Raw genomic sequence first — 26,803 nt, 5'->3', positions numbered from 1 at the left:
TAACCACTAAGAAGAATATATGCAGTGTATTATTTGTTGAAACTGTACTTCCGATTTGATTTGAAACTGTCTCATTGCTGTTTATCAATAAAACTTTGGAAAAAAACAGTGATATGAATGTCTAATTGTACATAGACTATTAGCTACTCATGCTTGTAGCTATTACATGTAGTTTCACAGCTTGTAATAGACATATTGTGTACCATTTATACATTAGAGTATGACATTTAAGTCCAATTTGGGACCTTATTTGAAAAATAACAAATTCTTAATTTGGAAATTTATGAAGACAATATCATTTGTTGTCTTTATTTAATAAAAGACCCAGGAAACATTAAGATAAAACATTAATGGTACATTACAGCTATAGACGAAAAGAGGAATCAAAGGCTATTATTCTGACATTAAGTCATTGGCAGCAAAAAAGTACAGATTATACTGGAGCTGGTAGTTTTTTTAGGAGAAAGAAATAAGAAAACAAATGAACAAGAATGCATTAATATATCGGAAGGAGATTCAAGTTGTATGTTGAATTTGACAGAAAAATTGAGAAGCTAATGAAATAACCCAAAAATCATAAGATTCAATTAATAGGCATTATATTATTGCTCAGGAAAACTCAAAATATTGTAAAATGCTGCAATACTGTTATGTGAGCAACTGGATTAAGGGTTTCTCCATTATGAAAACAATGTAACAGTTTATAAGATTTAGCAATAATGAAATTAAAGATCAAAGACAAACATTGCTAAACTGTCAACAATAAAAGATAATATTTCATCAGGCTGGATTAAGAATCACCTTTCTCTTCCTTCATAGACTGTACTAAAATATTGTCACAAAAGGAAGCAGAGTACCTAACTAAGAAAGATAAAAAAAAAATCAACTGTGTAATTTTGGGGTTTTAGAACACTATGATTTTTTGGCATTTTATAATGACTGTACCATTCTAATCTGTTCAAGATTTGTCACTTATTGTTATTGTTTCAGATACATCATTTCTGTATGTAATGTTTCAAAAGAGCTCTTCAAATGTTCTAACTTCAGGCCTCATTAAATGTGGAGCTATTCCATCCTGTGAATCTAGACTAGTATGCGAAGCAGGACATAGCGGGTCTTCTTGTTCTTTTTTTTTTTAAATGTATTTGGAGCAGGTGTCACTATGCAGTTCAGACTTGTACTTATCCTCCTGTTTTTAGTCTCCCCAGTGCTTGGATTATAGGCATGCACCTCCACACCTAGTTTCAGAGGCCGGTTCAGTGCACTGAGGGGCAGTGCTGGTGCTGCATGTGGTGCAGGTCTTCTCCTCCTCCACCCCCTGCCCCCCATCATTACTATTGGTTTCATTTGACAAATCTTTAATTAATTAATTTATTTATTTATTTATTTTTAGTGGAACCGGGGATTGAACTCAGGCCCTTGTACTTGCCAGGGAAGCGCTTATTACAATGAGCCATCTCCCCGGCCATGAGACAAATCTTGCTGTGTAATTAAGACCAGCCTAGACTCACCATGTATTCCAGGCTGGTCTGGAACTCCTAGTGATCCTCCTGCCTCAGCCTCCCAAGTGCAGGGGTTGCAGATATGCACCACCATACTCATCTTAAGTACTGAAAAAAAAATGAATATAATGATTGAAATAATTAAAGTAGAGGGAAACTAACCATATACTTAAAAAATTCAGCAGCTGAGTATGGTGGCACTTGCTTAGAGAATCAGAAGTTTAAGTCCAGCCTTAACAAGTTATCAGGATAGCAAGGTACTATCTCAAATTAAGAAATAAAGGGCTAAGGGCCGGCCAGATAGCACCGCAGACTAAAACACCTGCTTAAGCAGAGCACAGAGCTGGGCCTCAGGTACTGTGCCATCCCTACCCCCGAGGCATGCTGAGACAGCAACTGAGACTATGTGTGGTGTCATGGGTCTGTAATATGAGCACTTGGGAGGCTGAAAACAGGAGGATCATGAGGAGTCTGACCTATGTAGTGAGACCCTATAGACCCTAGAGACCCTGTACGAAATCTTAAATAAATAAATAAATACCAAGGAGATAGCTCAGTAAAATAAGCACCTGCTTGGCAAGCACAGGGTCCTGAGTTCAATTCTTGGTATCGAAAATAAATAAATAAATATAAAAATAAATAAATAGATAGATAAATGGCTGCAGCTATAGTTCCATGTGAAAGCCTTATGTTACATTCCCCAATGCTGAAAAGAAGAAAAAAAAATACTCAACACTTATTTTTAAAAAGAGAAAATAAAAAAGAACCACCAATACCCCAAACAAAATAAAATTTTCCTTTACTTATGTTTTTATCTTTTCTTATTTTTTTGGAAAATTTTAACATAAATCCAAGACACCCTTATCATGTAATTTCTGTGTACCTCAACTTGTATCTGTAATGAATATGCACATTTTCACACTTACTTATTCAACCAAATGATAGCTTACTATATGTCACAAATTTAATAATAATTCTGTTATCATGTAATATACTCAGTTGTAATATAATGTTTTTGAGTTTATTTGGATCATGATACAAGCAAGTTCTGTACATTTAATTTGTTTCATTTTTGTGTAAATTTCTTTTTCCTTTTTTTTTTTTTTTTTTTTTTTTTCTTTTTGAGACAGGTCTCATTGTGCAGTTCAGTCTGGCCTTCAGCTCACTTTGTAGCACATGTTGGCCTCAAACTCACAAGGATCCTCTAGCTTCAGCATCCTAAGTGCTGGGATTATAGGCATTTGCTATCACGCCCAGCTCTATGTAAATTTCTTAACACATCTTTATTGTTCTGTGTCATTAACCTGTTGTAGAACCAAGATCAGTGATCTGATGGAATGTTTCCTTTCTTGAATTTGCCTACATATTTCCCCTGGTGTTGTGTAGCTTTTTCCTGTGTTTCAAATATTTCCTACATTTAGAAGTTAGCGCAACAAGAATCGTTCACAAACTTTAATGTGCAGCAGAATCCCAAGCAGGGTACAGATTGTGGGATCAGAAACACCATTTCTGATTCAATTGTTCTCTGGGGTGGGAGCTGAGTGTCTCCTTTTTAAACAAGGTCCCAGGAGATGCTGATACAACGGGTCCAATAGGCATACCTGGAGAGCCACTGCTTCCTGACTGAGTTCTTGTTTATGCTTTGCTTTGGTTTGATTTTGGTTACCTAGATTCTTGAGTGATGGTATGTGCTTCATTTTGTGCCATATTAGAATGCGTGGTCCTCACACTTCTATGGATGCTAAGTTTGCAAGTAGAATAAATACCTGGGATCAATGAGATATGGCATATCTGTAGATACTGTAGAATCAGGGATGCCTGCAACTGAATTTATGTGTTCTTTTCATCTATGGGGTACAATGAGGAAATAAGTCATGCCCATTATTTTGTCAGCTGTATATGTCTGAAAGGGGTTCCTGCCTCCAAGGTGTCTCACATCAACCACTGCGTTATTGCCTGAGCTGTCCTATGCTCTAACTGCAGAGGAAACAAACAGCTAAAACTTTATCCCAGTGAGGATTTTATTCTGTAACAGTGGAATATTTGAGAAAATTGTAGTGCAAATGTGTTTCTAGAAAGGTCTTTGCAAAGACAGCCACATGCTATCACAAGAGGAACAGATGAATTACATAACTAGTACCATTCTCCAACCTTCTTTCCTTAGACCATCATCTGTGCTTTGTGAATAAGCAGGTAGGCATCTTCCATTAAACTGAGATTTCATAATATATTTTGATTGTTTTAGATCTCATTTGAATTTCTTAGGTTTATTTCCAGAATAAGAAAGTAATTGCTCTTTAAATTTTCCAAGGCTATGGACATCTAGCGTCCTTAGCAAGACACCTTAGACTAACGAGTAAGGTGATTCTCCCTTTTAGAAGGGCTATATTGGACCCATTGATGTTTTCTCTGGCTCTATCACATGACTCAACTGCCTCTATTTGCTTATTTTAGGAAAATCAAACAATTTTCCAGAAAAAGGGAAAGTATAAGTAGCTTTGATGCCATTCTAGAGAGAGCCATATCTGAAACGCTGAGTGGGAAAAGTTAGAGGGAAGCGTGTCACCCTACCTCAGTAGAGTGCAAAGGAAAACGTAAATTAATCTGCATAGGGAGCATAGTAAGAGTTCAAACTTGAAGGAAAGATGGGAGTAGACTGACACAAAATTTGAAACCTTTGCACACAGTGAATTTAATCAGATTGGTTTAAAAATGTCATTAGATCTTTAGTTTTAAAATATAACTAGATCTTAAACAGTGATAAAGGTAAGGCATGATATTCCAGCTAAAAATATAATTCAGAATAATAAAAGTGTGGTTGGTTTATATTGTGAAGAAAGAAATCATTGACCGTGCTTTAACCTCAGGTCCTGAATATTCCTGGAGCTGCAAGGCTGAGCCTTCTTTGCCTCAAGGAACTGGTGCTATAAATCTCCCTGGTTACAAGTGGTTCAGCGTGTAGTACACTGTTAGTTTATGTCTCCTGAATGGTGTGTAGAAAGAATGAATTGGCCAATAAATTTGCATTCAGATGAATGCATCATAACATTTTTCAAATGTTACATCTTGTTATTTTAAATATAAATATATTTATATATAAAGAGCGAATTTCCAAACTTCCTGAACTGTTATTATATTTTATTAAGTAATTTGACCTTGTTAGTGATTTAAACTATAAAAACATGCTAATATATTCTAGTACTATCATACCTCCTCCAATTGCTGTCATAATACTCTATGTGATCTTTGTAGTATGCTGTACATATATTATTACTGAAGAGTACCCAAAAGAATACTGCCAATGTAAAATTTTCTGCTTTAGAGATTATTCAAAATCATTTTTTTGTCAATAGATTTGAGAGTAGCTGTCTTTGTTACAAAGATACCATTACCTATGTGGCTGGGGCCATCTATATATTATAAATATCATGTGTGGAATCTGTACCATTTGTCTGACCTTGTAATGATTGATTTCTATACTTCTCCAGACTTAATTAAAGGTCATTGAAAGTCAAACGCAAGCAAAAAGTAACAGGTGGCAGAGAGGGTGGAAGCAGCACACAGAGGAGTAGTTCAGGGCTTCACCATGGGAACAGTTGGGGCTGGATGCAAAAATGTTAGATATAAGTTTTCTCCATCTTTCTTAGCTCTGCTAGTTTTAGTCTCAGGCAAACTCTTTTTACTGAGGGACAAAGTTGAAACATACAAGGTACACATGGGAAGGGAAAGATGGAACCCATAACATTGGCAGTTTTATCAGCAGAGTGGAAACTTTCTTAGAGGGCAAGGCATGAACTGACGAAGAAGCTAGAGATAGCACTAGGCCACTGTTGGCCTCAGACACAAAGATCTATGCTGGTAAATTGTTGTTTGCATTCAGCTTCTTTTACCCATTTCCCTTTCGACTTTTGCTACCTTTGCCTTATTCCAAAACCTAACCTTCACATTCTCTCTGTCTGTCTCTCTGTCTGTCTCTCTGTCTGTCTCTGTCTCTGTCTCTCTCTGTGTCTCTGTCTCTCTCTCTCTCTCTCTCTCTCTCTCTCTCTCTCTCTCTCTCTCTCTCTCTCTCTCCACCTATGGCTCTGGACTCCAAAACTCCATATAATTCCACCTTACCAGTAGTGAATGAAATCCTCTACTTAAATGCTCCATTACTCTTTTCATGTCTAACTTTAGTCTATTAAATTAAATTTGCTGAACCTCAATTAAACCATTTCCAACGTGGATGATATAATATAATACACTAGATTTGTCAAGGTTCTCAAGATCTTCCATATTCAAGCTGAATATCCAGAAAAGCATGTGGAATGGGTGAGTTTGAGTCTGAAGGCCTGACAACTAAGGAGGCAGATGGCATAAGCCCGATGGGACCTAGCTCAAGCTATCAGGCAGAGTGAGCGCATATTCTTTCCTCCTCTGCCTTTTGTTCTGTAGTCATCGACAAGTTATTGGATGGTGCTCAGCTCACACTGTGAGGACCATTTCACTGTTTACATGTTGATCTCATCCAGAAGCCTCACAAATACACTTGTTTGATCAAATTTCCAGGCACTTTGTGGTCTTAATGAAATTGACACATAAAATTAACCTCCAGAAATGTAACATTATTTATGGTCATTAAAATTATTAAAATTCATATTTAAATCATTTATAATATAGATATATTAATGAGTTGATATTCTACTGTGAAGTTTCAGTTTTGTTGGTATTAAAGTTCTATGTAAACTTTATCCACAGTATGAATATAAAGCATTACTAAATAGCCTCTAGCCCTTATAAAATACATGTCTCCTATGAGATTTACTTATTTTTGTATTGACTTACTATCTGCAAATCAAATTCATAGAAGTTAAGTGATGACATGGGTTTAATGTGTCTCATGTCCAAGTATAATGTACTTGTATGTTTAAATGTGGCGTTCTCTAGGTACAGTGGCACACACCTGTAATCCCTGTGTCCTGGGATGCTGAGGTAGGAGGAATGCAAGTTCAAACCCAGCCTGAGCAACTTAGTGAATTAGAGAACTTGTCTCAAATAAAAAAGAATAAAGGGCCACATATATATAGCTTTATATCAAGATTATGGGTTTCATCCCTAGTACAGAAAACAAAATAGTGGTGTTGGCTTTGGTGTCTAGAAATATGATGTCTTATCAATTAATTTCTGATTGAGTACCTCATGGATATTTATTCTACAGAAACAAGGATGAATAGGGTTAAGATAATAAACTTGGCTCCAAAGATCGTGGGTTTATTGCTAGCTTTTTGACACTGGGAAAGTTATTTAACTGGTTTGTACTATAGTGTATATATTAAAGGCTTACAATAGTTTGTGATATATAATAGATGCCCAATAAATAATTGTTGGGTGAATATTATCCTGTGGTACAGAGCCAAATGTATAATGATATATAATAAATATCTTTATGATGTATTTGGGTTGTACCTCTGTGCAAATATATCTAACAACCATAACTTTAAGTCCATCAATTATTTGTTTATGGAAAAGAATGCTTAATTACTTTAATTCTCCAATATTTAATGATTTTACATTGAATTTTGTGGTACATTTTTCCATTTTATTGTTCATTTAAAATTTTTTATGTCTTCAATATGGTATTAGGACAGAAATATGTTAAACTTAGGAAGAACTAGAATTCTCTTTCTTTAAAACCAAAATCAGATGTGACCCAAAGATTCACATTTTATGAATTTATTTCAATATTTTTATAATTAACAGCCTTAATATTTTTAATATTTTGTACAATTCATGTTGCAAAATTAAATATTTATTTCCTTCTCTTTCTATGTCTTTCAAAAAATATTAATACAGTTAGACTGAGTAAGTTTTGAGGCTGTAGCTCTTTCTAGTAATATGTGACTCTGATTCTCTTGTAAAATGAATTACAGATTGCTTCTTCTTTAGGAATATAAATATTGAGTAGAAACAGTAATTGCTCTTGCACAGCTAAGTTCAATAAAACCTTCTGCACTGATGGAAATATTCCACATGGCTACTGAGCCCTTGAAATGTAACCAGTATGACTGAGGAGATGAATTTTTAATTTCATTTGAATTATGTTGGATTTAAATTGTGATCGCTGCAGCTCTCGAGTTTTAAATTTATAAACAAGATTTGTGAGGGATGGTTGGAACTAAAAACAAAATTTCTAAGCTTGAGTAAGGCCTTTAAAAGCAGCAATGTCACCCTTTTTTTTTCAGTCTCCTGCACACAGTTACTCAAGCTATGACTCTGGCAAAAACGAGAGCGTAGACCGAGGCGCTGAGGACCTGTCACTCAACCGAGGGGACGAGGATGAAGATGACCATGACGACCATGATGATTCTGAGAAGGTGAACGAGACAGACGGCGTGGAGGCAGAGAGGCTGAAAGCTTTTAATGTGAGTTTGGCCACACACCCCGCACAGTTTCACTTCTATCACTGAGTGCTGCTGCTTGTCGGTCGAGGTGGTTATTTCAGAGCTGTGTTTGCTTAATTTCCAGAAGGATTTAAAAAGTACATGAAACTCTTTGCCAACTAGACACCAAAATCGCAGTGGTTTGTTTAGAACTTTTAAAGCTAACTGTGATCTGGAAACTGGAGTGGTGGTGTGTGAGTATGCATGTTTACATAGTAGATAAAGGGGTTCAGCTTATTTCTCGGATGAGTACACCCGTCCCTCACTAGTTACTCAATTATTACTTTTGCTTTTCTCGCTTATGTAATTATGCATGACAAAGAGTCAGTTGTCTGTTTTCAGAGATTAGTCCACCGTGTAGTGTAGCAATGTAATAGTCGTATTTATCATTAACAGAGAATTTAATTGGGAGGCTCAATTGTCACAGTGTACTGTTACCTCCTGATTTTTTTCTACATGACAGTCTATTCCTTTCTGTCTGTGTGTCTGTCTGCTTTTCTCTCTCTTCTTCTCTCTCTATTTTTTAAATCCAACCATTTAGAAAATCTTTAAAGGGTGTTTGCTTAAAATTTCTGACTTCCCATTGCAAAGTTCTCCAGTGCATAAAGCAGAAAAGAATATTTTCCAATCGGTAATCAAGACAGGAAGTAGGAACAGAAGACAGCAGCCCTCCAAACCCTTCTCCTCTGTCTCCCTCTTGCCAACAGATGTTTGTCAGGCTGTTTGTAGATGAAAACTTGGACCGAATGGTCCCAATCTCTAAGCAGCCCAAAGAAAAGATCCAGGCTATCATTGACTCATGCAGGAGACAATTCCCTGAGTACCAAGAGCGTGCGAGAAAGCGCATACGTACTTACCTCAAGTCCTGCAGGCGGATGAAAAGAAGTGGTTTTGAGATGGTGAGTTTTGAATTAAAACACAGCCCTAGATTCCATCCAAATCCCACATGTCAATCATGACACTATTTTTTTTTTCATTTTAGTGTCCTTTTTTGTTTGTTTGCTTTTTCATTTTTTCTTCCATAATGTCAGGTCAAAGGGGTTTTTCGTTCACTTGTTTGTTTTTTCCCTTCTCCTTTTCATCTCCGTGAAGTATTTTTCCCTTGGTTTATGCAATAAGGAATATCTTGGGAGACCAGTGCTCAACGAGCCTCATGGTGCCATGTCACAGAAAATGAGTGTGATCCGAGTCAAACCCAGGGAGAACCAGCATCTTGTTTGTGTCTGTTTTCTTTCTATCACTACTGAAATAGGTCTGAGGTTAACCGAGCCTTGAGCTGAAACAGCAATTGTTGCTTTAGATGATGTGAACACAGCTTTCTGTGGAACAAGAGGAAATGATGGATCCATCTGAAAAATTCCATTTTCATACCAACAATTAGCAAATAATAAATCAGGCGATGGAAAAGCTCAGGTGAAAAATAAGGCTTTGCTGGGCTGGGAATAGTTATTTGTGTGCTTCTTCATGATACCATGAGCTTCACTTTCACTGAGAACTGGAAGAAGGATGAGATTATGTCAATATTAGATAACTTGTGAGGTAGAGATTGCAAACCCATGTTTTTAAAATTTTATTCTATTTTACCTTGCACTAAATTTATGAATATTTTGTTTTTCTTCTGAAGTTTTATGTGTGTGAACAGAACTGTGGTGGGATTTTTTGAAACTTTTTTTCTTTCGCTTCTCTTATCTGAGAAGTCTACATAAAAGCCTGGCCTGTGCTTGTAAAACGTGTTGCAAATTTATCAGGATCATGTGACAGAAATTGGCATAGATAAGGGAGGCTTTGGAGTCTATCCTTTATAGGAGTTTTAGAGATACAAAGTCCTGACAAATTAATGACAGTTGTAACAGTTTCTGTCTGTAATATACATTTTCTACACTGGCTCCAAAAGAATCTTATCTTTTAAAGAAAAGTTACTGTAATTTAAAGAAGAGGCTGTCTTTCCACCTGCTTAGGCATATGTACTCTGTTTTCTGAGGACCAGCATCCAGTTTGTGTCCACCACTCTCCTGAGAGACACTCTGGTGAATGACTTCGGTCACCTGAGCTCTATCCCCGCCACTGAAGAGCATCCCAACTGCTCACGTGCACAGCTGTGGGAATTCTGCAAGTTGCCTCACCCTCCCAGTCATTTCTGGAAGATACTAAGCACGTCATAAATCCTGACCCTAAAATAGTATCAAATAGCATTTCATTCATCATCTGAAAACAGTGTCCTGAATTTTTTTTTTTTTTTTAATTTAGGACACTCTAATGGTTTGGTTACTTCTCAGGGCACTTAGCTTGAAATTGGAGTTTATGGTGCATACAAATCATTCTACGGTAAAAATAACATAATTGAGTAATAGATATAATGATAGAGGTAGTATAGGATAAGAGAGAAAGACAGATTTCTTGGAGAAAATAAAGCTGTCTCCCACATTATGGAATTATTTAGTTACTACTATACTCTGTAAAACAATAGCCAGGTGATAAATGAAACAGACACGTAGCTACGGGCTATACCCCAGAAACTGGTCCTGGCATCAGGTTCAGAGTCACCTAACCGTTGACATAAAATTCCATTGGAAACTAAGAATATCTCTGAGAACAGGGACCTATAAAATATGGACTCTGTTCCAAAAGGAATAAAGATAAGACTATTGTACTTACACATTTTTACTTTTGTCAGCATCTAGCATTGCTTTTCTTTCTATTATTTTATTAATACAGATTCTTTGTTAAAGCTTGGCTTGTTTTTATATGCAAAAAATTTAGATTAATCATTTTTTTAAAAAAATCACTACTATGTAGAATTAACTTTTTGAAAATGTATTCAAGTTTTCAATCAGTCTTAAAATTAATTGCCATATTTATTAACCAAATTTATTGACTGTAACATCTGTATTTGGTAAACTTTGTGCTGTTCATGGAAAGTGATAAGTTAAGTTTTATAAATTCATCTTGTAGTAAATTTTCTGCTGAGCAATTATATAAGATTTAAACTTTAATAATTTTCATTCATGTATTTGACATAATTATGAGACATGACATCACACAAGAAAATAAAGAGAAATTCACATCTGACTTGCTAACTAGGACATTAAAACATTTCCTACATCATCACAGTATGTTGAAAAGGCAAACTATGTGAAATGAAATGCTTAGGTAGCAGCTGAAGGCTTTGTGTAAAAATGTTAAATGAATTCCATGGATATAAATGGATATTAAATTTTGCCCATTTTTGTTTTATATGTTACTCAGTCATGCACCATTAGGGATAACAAATCAAACCCACTATGTAGTAGACATGGTTAAGTCAGCTTCATATCACTATGACAAAACACCTGAGGTGATCAAATCATAAGAAGGAAAGTTTTGGCTGCTATGGAGCTGTAGTGGTTTCATCCCATGGGCACTTGGCCCCATGGCTTTCAAGTCTATGATGAGGCAGTGCATGGTAGAGAGGATGTGGTAGAAAAAAGCAGCTCACCTCAGGAGGGCTGGGAATCATGGGAGAAAGCAGAAGATGCCGCTTCAATAGCTGCTTGAAGGGCAGGCCCCTGAGATGCAACGCACTCCTGCCATGCTGCACCACTTCAAGTTTCCATCACTTCCTGAGGGCACTGTAGGATGGGGCTGAGTCTTGAACACATGGGCTTTGGGGATCCCTTAAAAAGCACAAAAACACAGTTGAAGTTTTAAAATTTTCATAGGTAGTTTTATTGGCATGGAGTGTATGTAGGATTTGTGTCATTTTTGGCATCCATGGTTCCCCAAATGACTAGGCATGGCTAGTTAAGGTAGCAATTACAACTACATTTTTTACATGGATAATTTTGTTCTCATAATTTTTTAAGTTTAATATAAGATAATGTTCACAGGGCAATGTTTAAAAATTGAAACATTACATAACAATCCTCTATTGCATTTTGTGTAGGTAGATGTGAAGACAATATATCATTTAAAATGTGATTACTTTTACATGCAGTTATTCAACAATGTATAACACATCAACAGACTTTTATAATATTTTCATAAGACATAACTGTAAAAGTGCAGCCTTTTTAGCAGAGGAATCTGTATTTCAAAATGAATCTAGCACTCACAGATTCAGTTCTTCTATTAACTTAAGATTTCTTACAGTTATAAGATTCTGTAAGTAGAATGAAACATGAAAATATCAGATTATATGGTTCTGGCTGACTTTAAGAAATTCAAAGGGATACTCCCCTGAAGTGGTTTAACACAATACATATGTTATAAACTTGAGAATCCTACCATTCACTTTGGCTGCTTTTCTTCCTTTGCTTCTACAAAATCTGTTCATGCTTAATTATGCTACACTATCCTTGAATGAATTTCCATGCCAACACAAATACTTCTAATTGGCTTCACTTGATGCATACAAATCTTAGGATATACATTTATGCATAGTTATTTCCCTGGCATTATCATGTCCTTCACAGATCTTGATTGCTTAAGCAGCAGAAATTTCTGTCATGCTCCAAATAGTTTCTATAATACATGAAGTAGAATGACTATAATGATTCTTTTCTACACATTTTCACCAATTCTCTCTTACCAATCAATTCAAATCAAAAAGGTCTTCAGTGTGAGATGTAAAAGGACATGTTTTTAAAAAACCTAATAAGTTTGATTCAGAGTTTTCACTGAATGGTGAACTTTATGAGTTGTAAAGCCATTAAATTAAACCTCGGGTAAATATAGTGTATTAAATTGTTACCAATTCTATTGGGTAGCTTGGATTCCCGAGTTACTTCAGGTACTTCTCTGAGAACAGTTTTTCACTGCTCAAAAGATGTATTTTTCTAAAGCTCCTGATCTTAAATTCAATGGTAGAAATAACAGAAGCAAAAATTTATAAGTAACGGAGAGTTAGTCCTCACTGAGTGTCATCTCTATTGTATGATCAGGTTTCTTGCTTTTATTTCCCACGTTTCCATAAAGTCTCTTTCACTACTTTGAATATATTTCTGAGTATTTCTGTAAAATTTAAATCAGGATATTTAAGGGTGATATAGTCTAAGAAATTTTTGGTAAAATATTCCTTTTGTATCCCAGATTTTTGTCATTGTACACAGTTAGGCCAAATAGCCTACAGATTTGGATTCAGTAACCCCAATGTCTTGGATATTTCCTAGTTGGTTCCTTTAAACAGTATATGATTGACTTTGTTTACATAAAATCTCACTGTTTTTAAAAAGTAGGTCAAGATCATTATGCCTTGGGCCACACAATGTCTAGTGTAGAAGGCCTCATTTTAGAGACTTCTTCAGAATTTAGTGCAAGAAAAAAATGGTTTTTCATGAAAAATAAAGTTGTTTTATCAATTCTCATCACCGGAACTGTACAACTCAACATCTGTCTCTTTGTGTCTTCACTGACAGAAAGTTTGGGGCTAATATCTTTCAAATGTCCCAATTTCTATGTTTATCTTGGTGTACTTATTTTTGTGGTGGACCTTACACTTATTTTAAAGAAAAATGAAGAGGTACCTTTTTAAATAAGGATATATCCAGTTCCAGAAACATTAGTAAATATGTCTTTTATGTTAAAGAAATCATATACCTTTGAGAGGATTTGACTTTCATATACCTGCTTTTACTTGCCTAATGCTGCTCAAAATAGAGAGCTCAGAGCTTATTTTTAATTCACCGAGTTAGTGAGGCATGATGGCTTATACCAGCATCCTGGAGGCTGACGCAGGAGGATCACTGAGCGTTCAAGGCCAGCCTGAACTTCATAGTGAAACCTTGTCTCAAAACAGAGAAAAAGGGGCCAGGGATGTAGCTCAGCAGTCTAAGCAACTACCTGGGAAGCACAAGCACCCCAGTTTGCTCCACGATACTGCATGTTGTATGGGCCCCAGAACCCCAAGAGTGCCGTGCTGGCCACAGAAACCAGGCAAGGTGGTACATGCCTGTAATCTCAGTGCTGGGGGGCTAAGACAGGAGGATCACTACAAGACTGAGCTGCATAGTGAGACCCTTTAACAAAGAAATGAATAAACAGACCCCCCAAAATGTACAGCTTCTCTGATAGTATAACTATTGCCACCACTATCTTGTCACTGGCTGTGCACTGTTTAGCAATATGAGGAATTATGAAAATGAATTAAAGTGCTTCTTTAAGCTGAAAATTCTATCCGAAGTAGCCTCAGTCCTTCATACAAGATCATGTATGAAGATTCAAAACATTTATCTTCTATGTGTAGCTATTACAAGTATTATTTCCATTATTCTTGGTACAGGAACACAACTGTGCACATTTCCTGTTTATGACCAATTAACCTGAGGCTGGTTAGGAAACATCTTCCTTGAATTCCTTGCTTGTTATTCGTACCAACTCTTGCTCTCCCTCATATAGTCATCCACTGCCATCCCCTAAGGTGCGTTCAACATCCTCTAACTGCTTTTGTTCACAATATTTCTTTTTAATTACATCTCATAATATGGTCTTGAATAATTTTGATATCTCACCTTCTGATCTCACACTTCTTTTCCATTTTCAGTTTCAGTGATCTGAAGCTCTCCTTCATGTCAGCCATTATGAACATAGATAAGTCTTTGTCCTTCATCCATCCTGAAAGAGCCTGCACAGCATTTTAACCTTTTTGCAACTATCTGAAACTTCTGAAGTAGTCTCCATTCTATCCACAGAGAATGAGTCTTGCCCTTCTTTTCCCTGGACCAAAACCCTGGTCAACCCTTTGTCCATATTATTCTATCTTATTTAGAACATTGCTTCCCAACACTCCTATTCCTGTGCATGTTCTGTTTTCTTGTTTCACTAACAGTGAGGATAATTTATTTGTCTGCCTAAGAAAATGCCCACTGATGGTAAGAAAACATTTAATACTTTACATTTTTCTTTGCTGGGTTTCTCAGTAGAGTAATTCTGTTACTCACTGATTACACCAGTTTCCACCAACTCTGTTTGGTCTCTCATAGTCAGACTACTCAGACCTTGCTTCACATCACTGTACTGGATTGGTCCTGAGGCAAACCACAAGAGTGCTTTCCACTGAATCAAGTACTGTGTCCTTTACTATCATCTTCATTTCGGGAGGCTCTTGTCCTTAATTTACATTTCTTTGCTTTGGGGCAGTTCTTACAATTCTGTGCTTGCCTCAGAACTGCCTTTTACCCAACCCACAGTTGTGAATATCTGCTTATGTGTTCATTATCCTATTCTCAGTGTAGAGTAGGGACCATCGGCAAACTTGGCATTTCATTGCCAGTGTCAAGCAGATCAAGTTTTGTTACATCACCTTGAACTCTGTATTCTCTGTCATTCCCTCCACAGATGGCCAATTTCATTTACCAAACCACAAGTAAATCTCTCTTAACTTGCCTGCTTCTCTTTACTATTGCAATTTGCATCACTCTTTATAAACTTTGGATAAGATTCTGCTACCCCCTATAGCTGATTTTTCCCTAGGTGTACTTTCCAAATAAATCCTGCATTCCAATTTTGCTTGCTATCATCTTTGTTTTGGCCTTTTATTCTAGGTACCTGTAGTCTCACATAATCTTTCTAACTCAGCTCTGTGCTCCACCCATACCTCTCTATAAACACTAAGCCTAAACAGAGCCAAAACTAAGGCTTGTGAAGTCTGAACACTGTAATACTAGAAGCCTCTTTCAAAAGGAAAATACAAAGTTATAAGCATAATAATATATATTTACAGTTTAAAACCATACTAGATGAAATACTATCATCTTAAAACCCTGAGATCATAAAAATTCAAACCCTTCTCTCCGCACATTTCTGTAGACAAATTCATATGTGCTTACATATAAGCTCCCTGATTTTTTAGTTGACTTCTTCCGTAGAACATGCAAAACTTCCACAAACCACAGCACTCAGAGGACTTGTTCAATAGAGGAATGCTGGTGCCTCAGCTTCATCAGCCTTAGGGTCAATTTGCTTTATTCCTGGAGTCATCCTCCTCCATTCTGGATACAGAGTATGAAACTCTAAAATCTCAGAAAAATAAAACCTAAAATGTCATACTATAAAATTTTAGACTATGGCTTTTTTTGAGTAGACTCAAGTTCAATTCCTAATTCAACGCCTCTACACCATAGGCAATGTTTCAGAGTCTGCATTTTTTCTAAAGGGGAAGACTGTTACGGTGTTATGTGTGGTGATGCACACGAAATGCCTAAGCATGATTTGGTACCTGTGTCTGTCTACTTTTTCTTTTAACATGCTGAAATATTTCCTTTCACATCTTGGTCCATCCCACAGCACTGCTGCTGCTTCTCTTAGTACATTTCCTTTTGCTCCACACGTGTACCTTCACTCACAGACTGTAAGCACCCTTTGTGCATTCTTTACTACATGTATTAAAAATAAAGAATAACTACATTGTAAAGAATGTAGCCACCACATTTGTCAGAGTTACTCATCACTGAGCTTTTTAGTTTTAGCAAGATGTTGACCTGGGCCTCCTGGTGCCCTGCACCGCCTCCATTCCATTCCAAGCACAAATCCTGCCTAGAATATAGCAATTCTTTAAATACCTGGCAAAGCTCAAAAGAAAAAGAAAATTTCTAGACATTTGAAATTGCTAGCTAACTCTCAAGCCAGATTTGTAAGCTTCTAGGCTGCCTAACAAGCTGGGAAGATAGAAAAAGTGACTGGAGACACAGGAGATGAGGGCTGAGTCTGTATGATCACATGATTCAGGATACATAGATTTCAGTTTGTGGCTGAGCAAGAAGATAAAACAAAAGCTATACAAAGCTGGGAGTCTACAGAGAAACCCTTCATTAAATGAAAGTCAAGAAAACTCACTTTTTAACATCCAAAAATAAAACTATGAGGCAACAGAAGCAATTAAATTAGAACTTCACTATGTGGATGAAATAGAATATAATATTTAACCAAGGAAAAAAATCAACTATTAAACTCAACCATTAAAGTGTTACCCACATAATGAAAAATGAGAAGGGAAATGTAAAAAGGAATTTAGGATGATGAAGATATCTCCAATGGGCATTCCAGAGAAGAAATTGAAGAGACAGCATTCAAAGAAATGATGAATTTCCAGAATCACCTGAACCACGAATCCTAAAAACAGAGAAGAAAAACAGTGCCCAGAAGTACACATACAATAAACCTTTCTTTAGGAACGTCGTAGTGAAACCACAACAGAGCAAAGAGATTCTTAAATGTACTACCAGGAAGAAACACAAAATGTCTGAAAGAGAAAAGCTATCAGATGGAACAACTTCTTGTCTTTGAAACTTGCGTGAGAAGATAATCTTTAATGTGCTAAGAAAAAAATCCTTCAAAGTTTTAAAAGCAACTGGTTAAATTTAGAAATCAATGCTGACCTAAACCGCTCAGCGGGAGGAAGAAAAACAACACTTCAGGCAGCTACCAAGGTGCGCGCAAGCTGCAGCCCGGCTCTGAGGAGGCAGTTGAACCCAGGGGTAAGCAGCGTGGGAGTGCAAAGCTGAGGAAATCTCGTTGGTTTGAATCTCAAGGGATCCAGCTCTTGCCTGTGCTTTTCTAACCTGCGGACCTTCAATCCTGGAGCTTGAGTTTCTTCATGGTAACAGATAGAAGCAAATGCCCTTGTCCTCCAGGTGAAGACCAGCATACTTGAAGAGATAAATGTAAACTCCTGGCGCACAGGAGGAGCTTGGAAAACTTCCCTTCGCTAGGAAACCCTCTGCTCCCTCAGTCGGTTTACCTACTTGGAGGATTGAACCAGATAAGTTTGTATCTAGTCAAAGCTCACTTCTAGCTATGAACAGCTTCCAATCTTTCTCTCTTCTGTGTGCAAGTTGTACTTTGTGGTACATCTTTTGTAGTTTCATTTTTATCCTGTGTTATATCACTGTTACCTATATTCAAGCCTTAGCTCTGAAACAAGAAGTCATGCTCCTTGGGCGCTACGGTTTTTGCCTTGTTTGTCTCTGTATCATCCATGGTGTTTCATGCAGTGTGAAGGGTTGCTCATGAAAGCTGCTAAATTCATGTTCAATTCAGCTGAATTAAAACTGTTGAATGAAAGATCGAGTGAATGGATATTTACTAATGTACTACTTTGTGGTAAGAATTAGTAAACAGATGAGGTGATTTTTATTGTTCACTGTATGTGTCCCACAGTATTTTTCAGGTGGCCTTTTAGTTTTAAAAACTATTGCTAACTCAAAATCTAGCTTAATACATTTTAAATTGTTTTTGTTTGTTTGCTTTGTGCAGTACTCAGGATTCAACCAAGAGCTTGAGTGTGACAGGCAACTGCTTTACCACTGAGGTACAATCTTAGTCCTTAAAAAAATATTTTGAGACAGAGTCTCACTAAACCTTCCAGATTGGCCTTGAATTTGAGAGCCTCCTGCTTTATTTGCCCAAGTAGTGGGATTATATGGAGTTTTCCTTTGTTTTTAAAGAATATGAGTATATAATATTTGGCTTTAATTTTTCTTCTAATAATTGAAACACTGATTTGTAAATATTTTCTATTTGATAATTACTGTGAATAAATAGAGATAGTAAATTGTGTGAATAGAATTGGCAGACAGTTTTAATTTCACAAAATACAGGAAAAAGTGTCATGATGTACAATTAATTGTATAACAATATGGAGCCCCCTCACTTCAGGATTAATGTTTTCTTTTGGAAGCTAAAGATAAGGATCAATTTGTTTAAATGAAAGCATGATGAGATCTGTGTGTGCTCAGATGTAAAACATGTAGTTTGCTTGCACAAGGCCCAGGGTTCAATCCCCACCATTTAAACAACAAAAATTAAAAAGAAGGCATGCTAAGTTATCTTGTCTCAAGTAGACCTATTTTAAAATATTAACCAATCTATGCTTTTAAATAGCAGCCATGACTTATTAGTTTTCTGTGTGTAGGCAAAAGATCATTATTAATGGCCAATAATATTAAAAAATTAATGCCAAGGTATAGATCATTAATTAATAAATGGCATGCTTATCATGAAGCCTAGATGAAGATTAATGAGTATACATTCTACTTTTGTTAAAGACACTTTCACACTCCCTTTAAATTAGTCAGAGCAATTTTCCCAAAAAATGAGACAGTCCAATGGTTCACCCAGAGCTGGATGCATAGGCTCAAAGGCTGGGGTTAGCGGCTTTCTTGTGTTTTGACTGCGTTTTTCTCCTGTATGGACTGACCTCTCAGATAGGTCCCTGCTGCCTGCTGGGATTCGGTGCCATCATGAGTTGGAAGCCTCTAAGAGCAATCCTCCACCTTTGGATCTCAGCTCCCTTGGTCTTGCCATTTGAATCAAATGTCAACTTTGGGGTCAGTCACCAGGAGGAAAGGGTTGAGTTCCCTCCCTTGATTGCTCAGGAAACCAGGTCAGGTCTAGGCAGCACTTTGCTTAGCATCACTACCAAAACCATGCAAGTCAGATGAACACACTGTTTTGGGTGTATCAAAAAACTTTATGTGAAATGTTGAATGGTCTATGATTCAAAGCCTAGAATTTTCCAGATTTTATGACATGATTGAGTACATATTCTTATTGTGTAACATTCATGGTGCTAGCTGCAAAAATACCCCATATACAAATGTATTTGTATTTTTGTAGTGCCATGTGAATAATAAGAATTAATAAGTTCAGAAAAACAGAGCCTATTAAATAAACTCACATCACTATTGGGCCAATGACTGTAACCTAAGTTTTTGAAAGAACATTGCAATTTATATTAGTATTTAAGAACTGTTGACAAAAATTGTGAATCTCTTATAAACACACTTTAGTTTATATATGTATTAAACCCTATAGCTTAAGCATTGTTCTAGTTTGTAAAGAAAACTACTATAATGTGAGAGATAATAACAATAATAATTTGCATTCATATCTCTGTACTTGGCACAATTCCTGACATACACATAGTGCTTATCAAATCTATTTTTGAATAAACAAGTGAAGACAGTAGTCAATTTATATGCATTACTTCATAACATTATCTATGACATGGACATTATTTTTCCTGCTCATTATTTCCTGCTGAATCTCAGTTTTGCCATTTATTAAAGGGGATATAATGATACCTGGGAGAATGACTAGGATTCAAAGAGATTAAACCACAAAAACAGTCACATAGAAAACAACTAGCAAAAGGCTGGGGAGATAGCTCAATAGAATAAGCGCTTCCTATCAAGTGCAGGGCCCTGAGTTTGTTCAATCCCTGGTACCGCAAAAAAAAAAAAAAAAAAAAAAGAAGAAGAAGAAGATTCTGAATTGAGGGCTGATCTGTCTCTAACTGAAGTCTATAAATGAAGCTGACAATAAAAGGGATCTTTTCTATTAAGGAGCTGAGACTTTTCTTCTACACAGAATGTAAAATTATTTTTTTACATTTTGGGGGAGACAGTATGTACACATCATCCAAATTTCAGAATTCTTTTTTTTTTCTTTTAGCAGAACTGGGGATTGAACTCAGGCCCTTGAGCTTTCCAAGGAAGCACTTATTCCACTGAGCCATCTCCTCTGCCCCCAAAATTTTGGAATTCTTGATTATGTATTTTATAAACTAGCAAGATTAGGAGAAATAGTCTTAGCATAGGATCCTATCTAAGTTACAATTATTATATCATTTTTAAATTGTCTTTTAAGGGACTTTAGTAGCTGTCACAGTTGTTACCAATCTGGCCTCATCTAATAATTGATTTGGCTTTGTGTATACGTGAAAATATGGAGAGCATCATTGTATTAACCCATAAGTATAACCTTACATTTTTTATTTTTTATTTGGTACAGGATCTCACTATGCAGCTTGTACTTGTAGTGATCCTCCTGTCTCAGCCTTCTCAGTGCTGGGATTACAAGCATGCACCCCCATGGCACCGGCATTGTGCTCCCTGGTTCTAGGGCTGGCATGGCTTATGGTACAGGGAATCGAACCCATGTCCTTGAGCTTGCCAGGCAGGTGCTTAGACTGCTGAGCTATCTCCCAGTCCCCACATTTTTAATTTTTGAAAAAAAAGTACAATTGTAACAATTCTGTAGCATCTGGGTGCATATCCAAAGTTCAGAGGACTATGAAGTTGTTTAATTTTAGTTTTATGACCAAAAGATGGAATAGCTTGCTGATGCAGTGACAAGTCTCACTTGCATCTGTAAGGAAAGACAGATTTACATTGTGCCAATAGCAATCACATCTTCAGCTCCAATTAAAATGTGACTTTTTAAACTCAAAAGCTCCATGTGACAGTTTAGCCATCTGTTGGACAAAACAGCCTCCACTGATTTAAGCCTAGATAATTATTATGATAAGAACAGTGCTGGGGAAAGTTCAGCTCACATCCCAGTTGAGAATGATGGTTAATTATGAAGAGATAATTAGTGACTGCAGGATCTTATATTCAGAGAAAAAATAGGAACAGATCTCCCCAGTGTAGGTACGGATCACGGACAGTGTATAATTACATGCACTTAACATCATTTTCTATTTTCTTTTAAGATATGTATCAAAGAGTATATTTACTAGTATGCCTTCCACTTAAAGGAAAAGGCTGTTTTTTGATGAGTTATTTTACTTAATTCTTCGCATTTTGTTATTTCTGTGAAAATAGTTTTATCTCTGATTGTTACAAGGAAGCTTCTGTGTTCCATGGCCACTCATAGGGTATCTTTAGGATTTATCTCTGGAGGTAGCTCTCTCTATATATAGAAAGGTACATAGCTAGCTAGCTAGCTAGCTAGCTATCAGGAATTATACAGAATTTCACTAAACAAATAATAGGAATTAAACAATAATTGCTATATTGCATATTGTTGTCTTCACATTGGTTGTCCAGATTATCAACTATATAAACACTAAGCACACATTGAGATTTTGTTCCAGGCAGACCTTATAGCGGTGATGTTAGGATTAGCTCTCAAAAAGCTGATAGGGGGACCGGGGAGCTGGCTCAGTGGAATAAGCACTTGCCTGGCAAGCTCAGTGGCCTGAGTTCAATCCCCGGTTCCAAAAAAAAAAAATCTCAAAAAGTTGATAGGAAGAGATTTTGGATGACAGTGATCTTCAGAATTAACACTGAATTGTCATTTTACATTTCTCTGTGATAAAGTGTTTTATACAAAGCACAACTGGTTAATTTCCTCTTCGTTTTCTTAATATGAGTACTTTTAAACTGGGAAATGCAAAGAAAGCAAGAATGGAGGAAAGTTAAGCCCACGGTGTTCTCCTTTCACACCTTATAACCAGGCTCAGCGTGACTGAGTTCTGTGTGAACCGGCAGGGCTGGCTTTTACTCCTGGTGCAGCAGTGACAGGGCTGGAAGGATTTTTAACACGGTTGTTTCAGAGGAGAGGAAGAATTTCAGTGACTGACCCTTGCATTCTCATTTGGGATGTAAAACCAAACTCGGTCATAGTTTATACACAGTCATAATTTCTTGACAATTCTGGCTATTGCAATACCAAATCTTATGATTTTACATTGTGTCAGTGTAGAATTGTGCTTTAATATGACAAGCTACAGTTTTACCTTCAGGATATGAATGAAGAAGGATTTTATTTTTATTTATTTTTTATTAATTTTATGAAGAAAAAATTGCAATGTGACAGTTTCAAAACAGGTTGGTAGGAGAGTTATAACAATTAATCCATTGCATATTGTTGTATGTGTAGTAGTCATTCATAGCTCCAGATGTCAATATGATATGTTGTCCAAACACTATTAGTACAGATCTTTCTTCTTATTGAATTAGGAAAAATTGGCTATCTATCTATCCTAACTATTTTGTATATACAGATACAAAATTGTCTGAAGAAGGATTTTAAATAATGTGAAATACAAGAGAATTTAAGTCATTTTAGGATGACATTAGAACATTTATGCTGAAACACAAAAATAGATTAGCTTTCCAAGGATTCCTTTTCAGTGTTGAAGACCTCTAGGTTTTTAAAAAGCTCATTAAGACCTTAGTAATAAAATGAGAATAATTCCTTGCTATGGATTATTTCCAGTTTACCATCAGGCATGTATTTAAATGCAAAATTTTCACATACATAGTTGCAGTCTTGAGAAATTTATAATTTTCTATAAAAAATACATATATAGTGTGTGTGTGTGTGTGTGTGTGTTTTAAGGAAGGGTCTACAGGGTGTTCAGGGTCTCACTACTAGATAGGACTCATAGTGATCCACCTGTTTATAGCCTCCCAAGAGCTGGGATTACAGGCGTGCACCACTATGCCCAGTCTCAATGGCCATCTCAGTACACCTCGGGGGCGGGGCCAGCATGGCAGGCCTGGGGATCGAACCCCTGGCCACTGTGCCTGCTTGCAGGTGCTTTAATCTGCTGAGCTATTTGGCCCTCCCTATAAAATATTTTTCAATATAAAGTTTTGTTAGGATTATTTGGAGGCTCAGATAATGAACTCAACCCTTTTCCTATCTAATGTCTGAAGCACTGAGCACGCAGTAGGAATTGTTATTAATGTTAATCTAAAATTAAATTATAATACCATGAGCTTCCAATTTATTGTATATTTGAGATATGGAAAATTCTTTGGAAAAATATATTAACATATACTCCAGATATTATAATTTTATTATACTATTCTTTTCAATGAACATGATTCACTCATGATTACAATAGGCATGTGTAGGCTATTTTTAGTCAGCTTAGTTTTTAGTTGAGCACAATAGTTTTTATATAATATTTTTTAGAACATTGTATTAATAATAAAATATGTTAAAGCATTAAGTAAAGTACATCATGCAGGAGAAAAAGCTGAAATTTAGAAAATATGAATCCTAGCTTTCTGAGCTAGTTCAACTTATGCTTTGGCAAATCCCTTTTTCTATCTGGGTTTCTATTTCTTCAAACATCAGAAAAATGATGCCAAATCACTTATCTAGCCATTTATAGTGATCAAGTTATGGTTTGACGATAAAGTCCGAACAGTTCTCTTTCCTTTTACCATTCACACACGGACAATACTGAGGTATGTGGTTTTGCTCTACCTTTTCACTCAATAGAAAAGAGTGTCTGATTGCTGTATTTTAAGTTAACTTTTTTCTCAAATCTTGATATAGTGAGTTGTCAGGTGAACTTAGCGTCTTGATTTGCTCAGGCAGGACCTTCCTCTAATGTCAGAGAATCAATTTAATGTATCAGTCCTACAGCCTACAGTCCTTGTGATATTACATCAATTATTATTAGTGGTATTAGTTGCATGAATTACACAATTATTATGATAAATGATGTCTGTTTTTGTTATTAAAATGAAAAATAATTTGAAAAGAAACGCTCCCATACAATTTTAATCTAAAAACATGGTTCTAAAACAAATAAACATGGTTTGGCTTCTGTTCTCCCTGCTCAACAAACTTACATGTTTAAGAAACTTGTATGCTTATTAACATAGTTCAATCTGTTTAATAAAATGCTTCAGGCTTATAAATTTCTAATTTGGAAGAGAAATGTCTTATACAAAACTAGAGATATTAAAAAAATAGACATACGTATCTCTGAATCATATCTGGCCATCAAAACCTGAAATGAAAAATGTAAAATTGCTGATGTTTCCTTAAAGATCATTATTTCCATCCCTGGAACCATATGAACACTCTAATAATGCAGCTTATAGAAGTGTGAACTCTCATTCCTGTTTGCATAATGCTAATTACACTAAATAATTTGTTATCTTTTTTTTCACAGTGGAATATGCTTACTTAGTCCCACATTTTCTGTAACACCTTTGCCTCAAAAAATCATTTAGGCAAGGAGAACACTAATAGGCATTGAATTCTTATGTAATTTATAGTATTGAGCTTGATAGGGGTCATCTTTTAATGGGACATTGATTTATAGCCTAATATTTATTTAGCTCTGGACTAGAGTGCCTTATCCACATACTTGGTGAAGCAGGAAATCACCCAAAGAGGCAATATGAATTTAAGATCATACTGCTGTCATTGTATGACATCTTTCTTTATTTTTATTCTGTTTGACCATTTTCTTCATCATTGAAGCACAGGTATGCCCTTCCGACTGCCTTCCCAAGGGGCGTCTGCTTCATGTTCCCTCTCATTTCAGGGGCCCCTTTCTTTTGCAGAAGAAGGTTTTAATAGTCCTGCTGCTTTGCTGCCAGAGTTGTCTAGCCATCACCTGAGACATCTCACAGGTTAGAAGGTGAGGGCCCTGTGCTGGGCCTGCCCACTGCCTTCAAAGTTTCTTAAAAGCCTATGGGCATATTTGCTTTTAACATTCTATACTCCTTTTGTTGAAAAGAAAGGTATTTTTAATATGGTAAAATTGATCTGTATTTCCCTTTATATTTTTTCAGCCATTTGTACTTTTAGAAATTCACTGTAGCTAATCTTATTCTTCATGGTAACTCTGAGTTTAAAATGACCAGTTGAAACTCATTTTCTAATTCAGTTCAACTTGTAGAGTTTAAAGGAAATGGATTACATTTAGGGCACTGATAATTTTACGTTTTAAGTTCCCCAAAACTCATGCTCTTAATAGGGAGAGGCTGTGCTTTCCTTTATTAGATAGTAGGCTACATTTCATGGTACCTGAGGATGTTCACTATTGATCCAAAGTCCAACTATTTGTTTTTATTTGACTCCCATCATTGTGGCTGAGTACCCAACTCTCTTTCAGACTATTCCCCTAGAGAGGTGCTTTATTCGTAAGGTACTTAAATAAACTGTGTTGTGCAATATTTTAAAAAGGCTACTTGGGAAAGGTTCCGGGGATTGAACTCAGGACCTTGCACTTGCCAGGCAAGGGCCTATTCTACTGAGCTAACTCCCCAGCCCCAAGAATACTTTGGAAGCAATACATATGCCTGCCAAGTAGCTGCAGAAACTGCTTCCTAGTTCACTTGAGGTCAGAGGCTGGTTTCTTTCCACATTACACAAAGTCCACTGAGGAATATCTGAATTGTTGTCAGAATTTAGTTGCTTTAATATTATTTGAGACATAGGGCCAATTGCTCAGTGGGCTAATGCAGGTGTTACATGTCAGAGTTAATAAATGGACTGTGCAAAAAAAAGACCCATTTTAATTCCTTTACAAAAAAAAAAGAAAGAATATCTATAAGTTCAGAAACTGCTAACCAATATTATTTGTACCTATTTTGGTCTAAGCTTAGAAAGTTCTAAAGTGGCATACTACTGTATGCTAGAGTCTCAAAGATACTTTTATTTTGTAAGTTCACATTACTTTTCTATGTGGTTTAATTTTCATGTTACTCCTTCTCTATCATTTGCTTATCCTAATTAAAAATGTTCTGTGTCATTAAATACATCATCTTTCAGCTACAGGACTTTGCATGTAATTATGGGAAAAAAGAATGGAAAACCTTTTGGTGATTATCAAGAATTATATGAAGAATTGCAAATAATTTGTCATTAATTAGGAGCTTAATTGGGGGATATATCCATACATCCATATGTACACATATATTTGGTGGCTTTTCAACAATACCTATTAAATTAATATGAACTACCTATTATAAATGAAGCAAAACATGCATTTACACAAGTAGGTGAATAATATCATTTCTAAAACATCAAACTTCCGGTATTTGTAAATCATATAATTCAAGGACTGACCTTTTAGTTTACATTTAAAGTAAATTATTTTTTGTCCATTATGATCATATACTTTTTTGTACAAACATTATAAATGCCCCTTATAATATATTCTTTTTGTTTTCACACAGTAATTTATTTTATATGTTTATTAGATAAAATATTCTTAATCAGCACTTTTTTCATTTTTGAGGGCTCTACAATGTCCATTTTGTATCTGTGCATTCAAAATGGTTAGGATAGATATATAGTTACATTCTCTTAATGAATAAAGGGATTTGTTCTAATGGTGTTTGTAAATAGGATATCATGTCCGCA

The 26,803-nt window shown here is 36.0% G+C and overlaps 1 protein-coding gene across 7 annotated transcripts in view; it reads left to right on the top strand.

Annotated features, from left to right (window-relative positions):
* Nol4 (nucleolar protein 4) overlaps nucleotides 1–26,803 on the top strand; it is a 348,720-nt gene that overhangs the window by 259,796 nt on the left and 62,121 nt on the right. For 4 of the 7 annotated variants that reach the window (XM_023715387.1, XM_012514701.1, XM_004623569.2 and 1 more), the window contains one exon: nucleotides 7,724–7,903. In XM_023715387.1, the coding sequence (XP_023571155.1) occupies nucleotides 7,724–7,903 (180 nt within the window). Of the gene's footprint in view, nucleotides 1–7,723; nucleotides 7,904–8,628; nucleotides 8,821–26,803 lie in introns of all 7 variants that reach the window. The other 3 variants (XM_004623567.3, XM_023715388.1, XM_004623566.2) reach the window with 1 other exon arrangement.

The sequence above is a fragment of the Octodon degus genome, unplaced genomic scaffold (assembly GCF_000260255.1).
Source record: "Octodon degus isolate 3935 unplaced genomic scaffold, OctDeg1.0 scaffold00003, whole genome shotgun sequence".
In the NCBI taxonomy this organism is placed as follows: domain Eukaryota; kingdom Metazoa; phylum Chordata; class Mammalia; order Rodentia; family Octodontidae; genus Octodon; species Octodon degus.
This window is presented reverse-complemented; position numbering and strand designations above follow the sequence as displayed.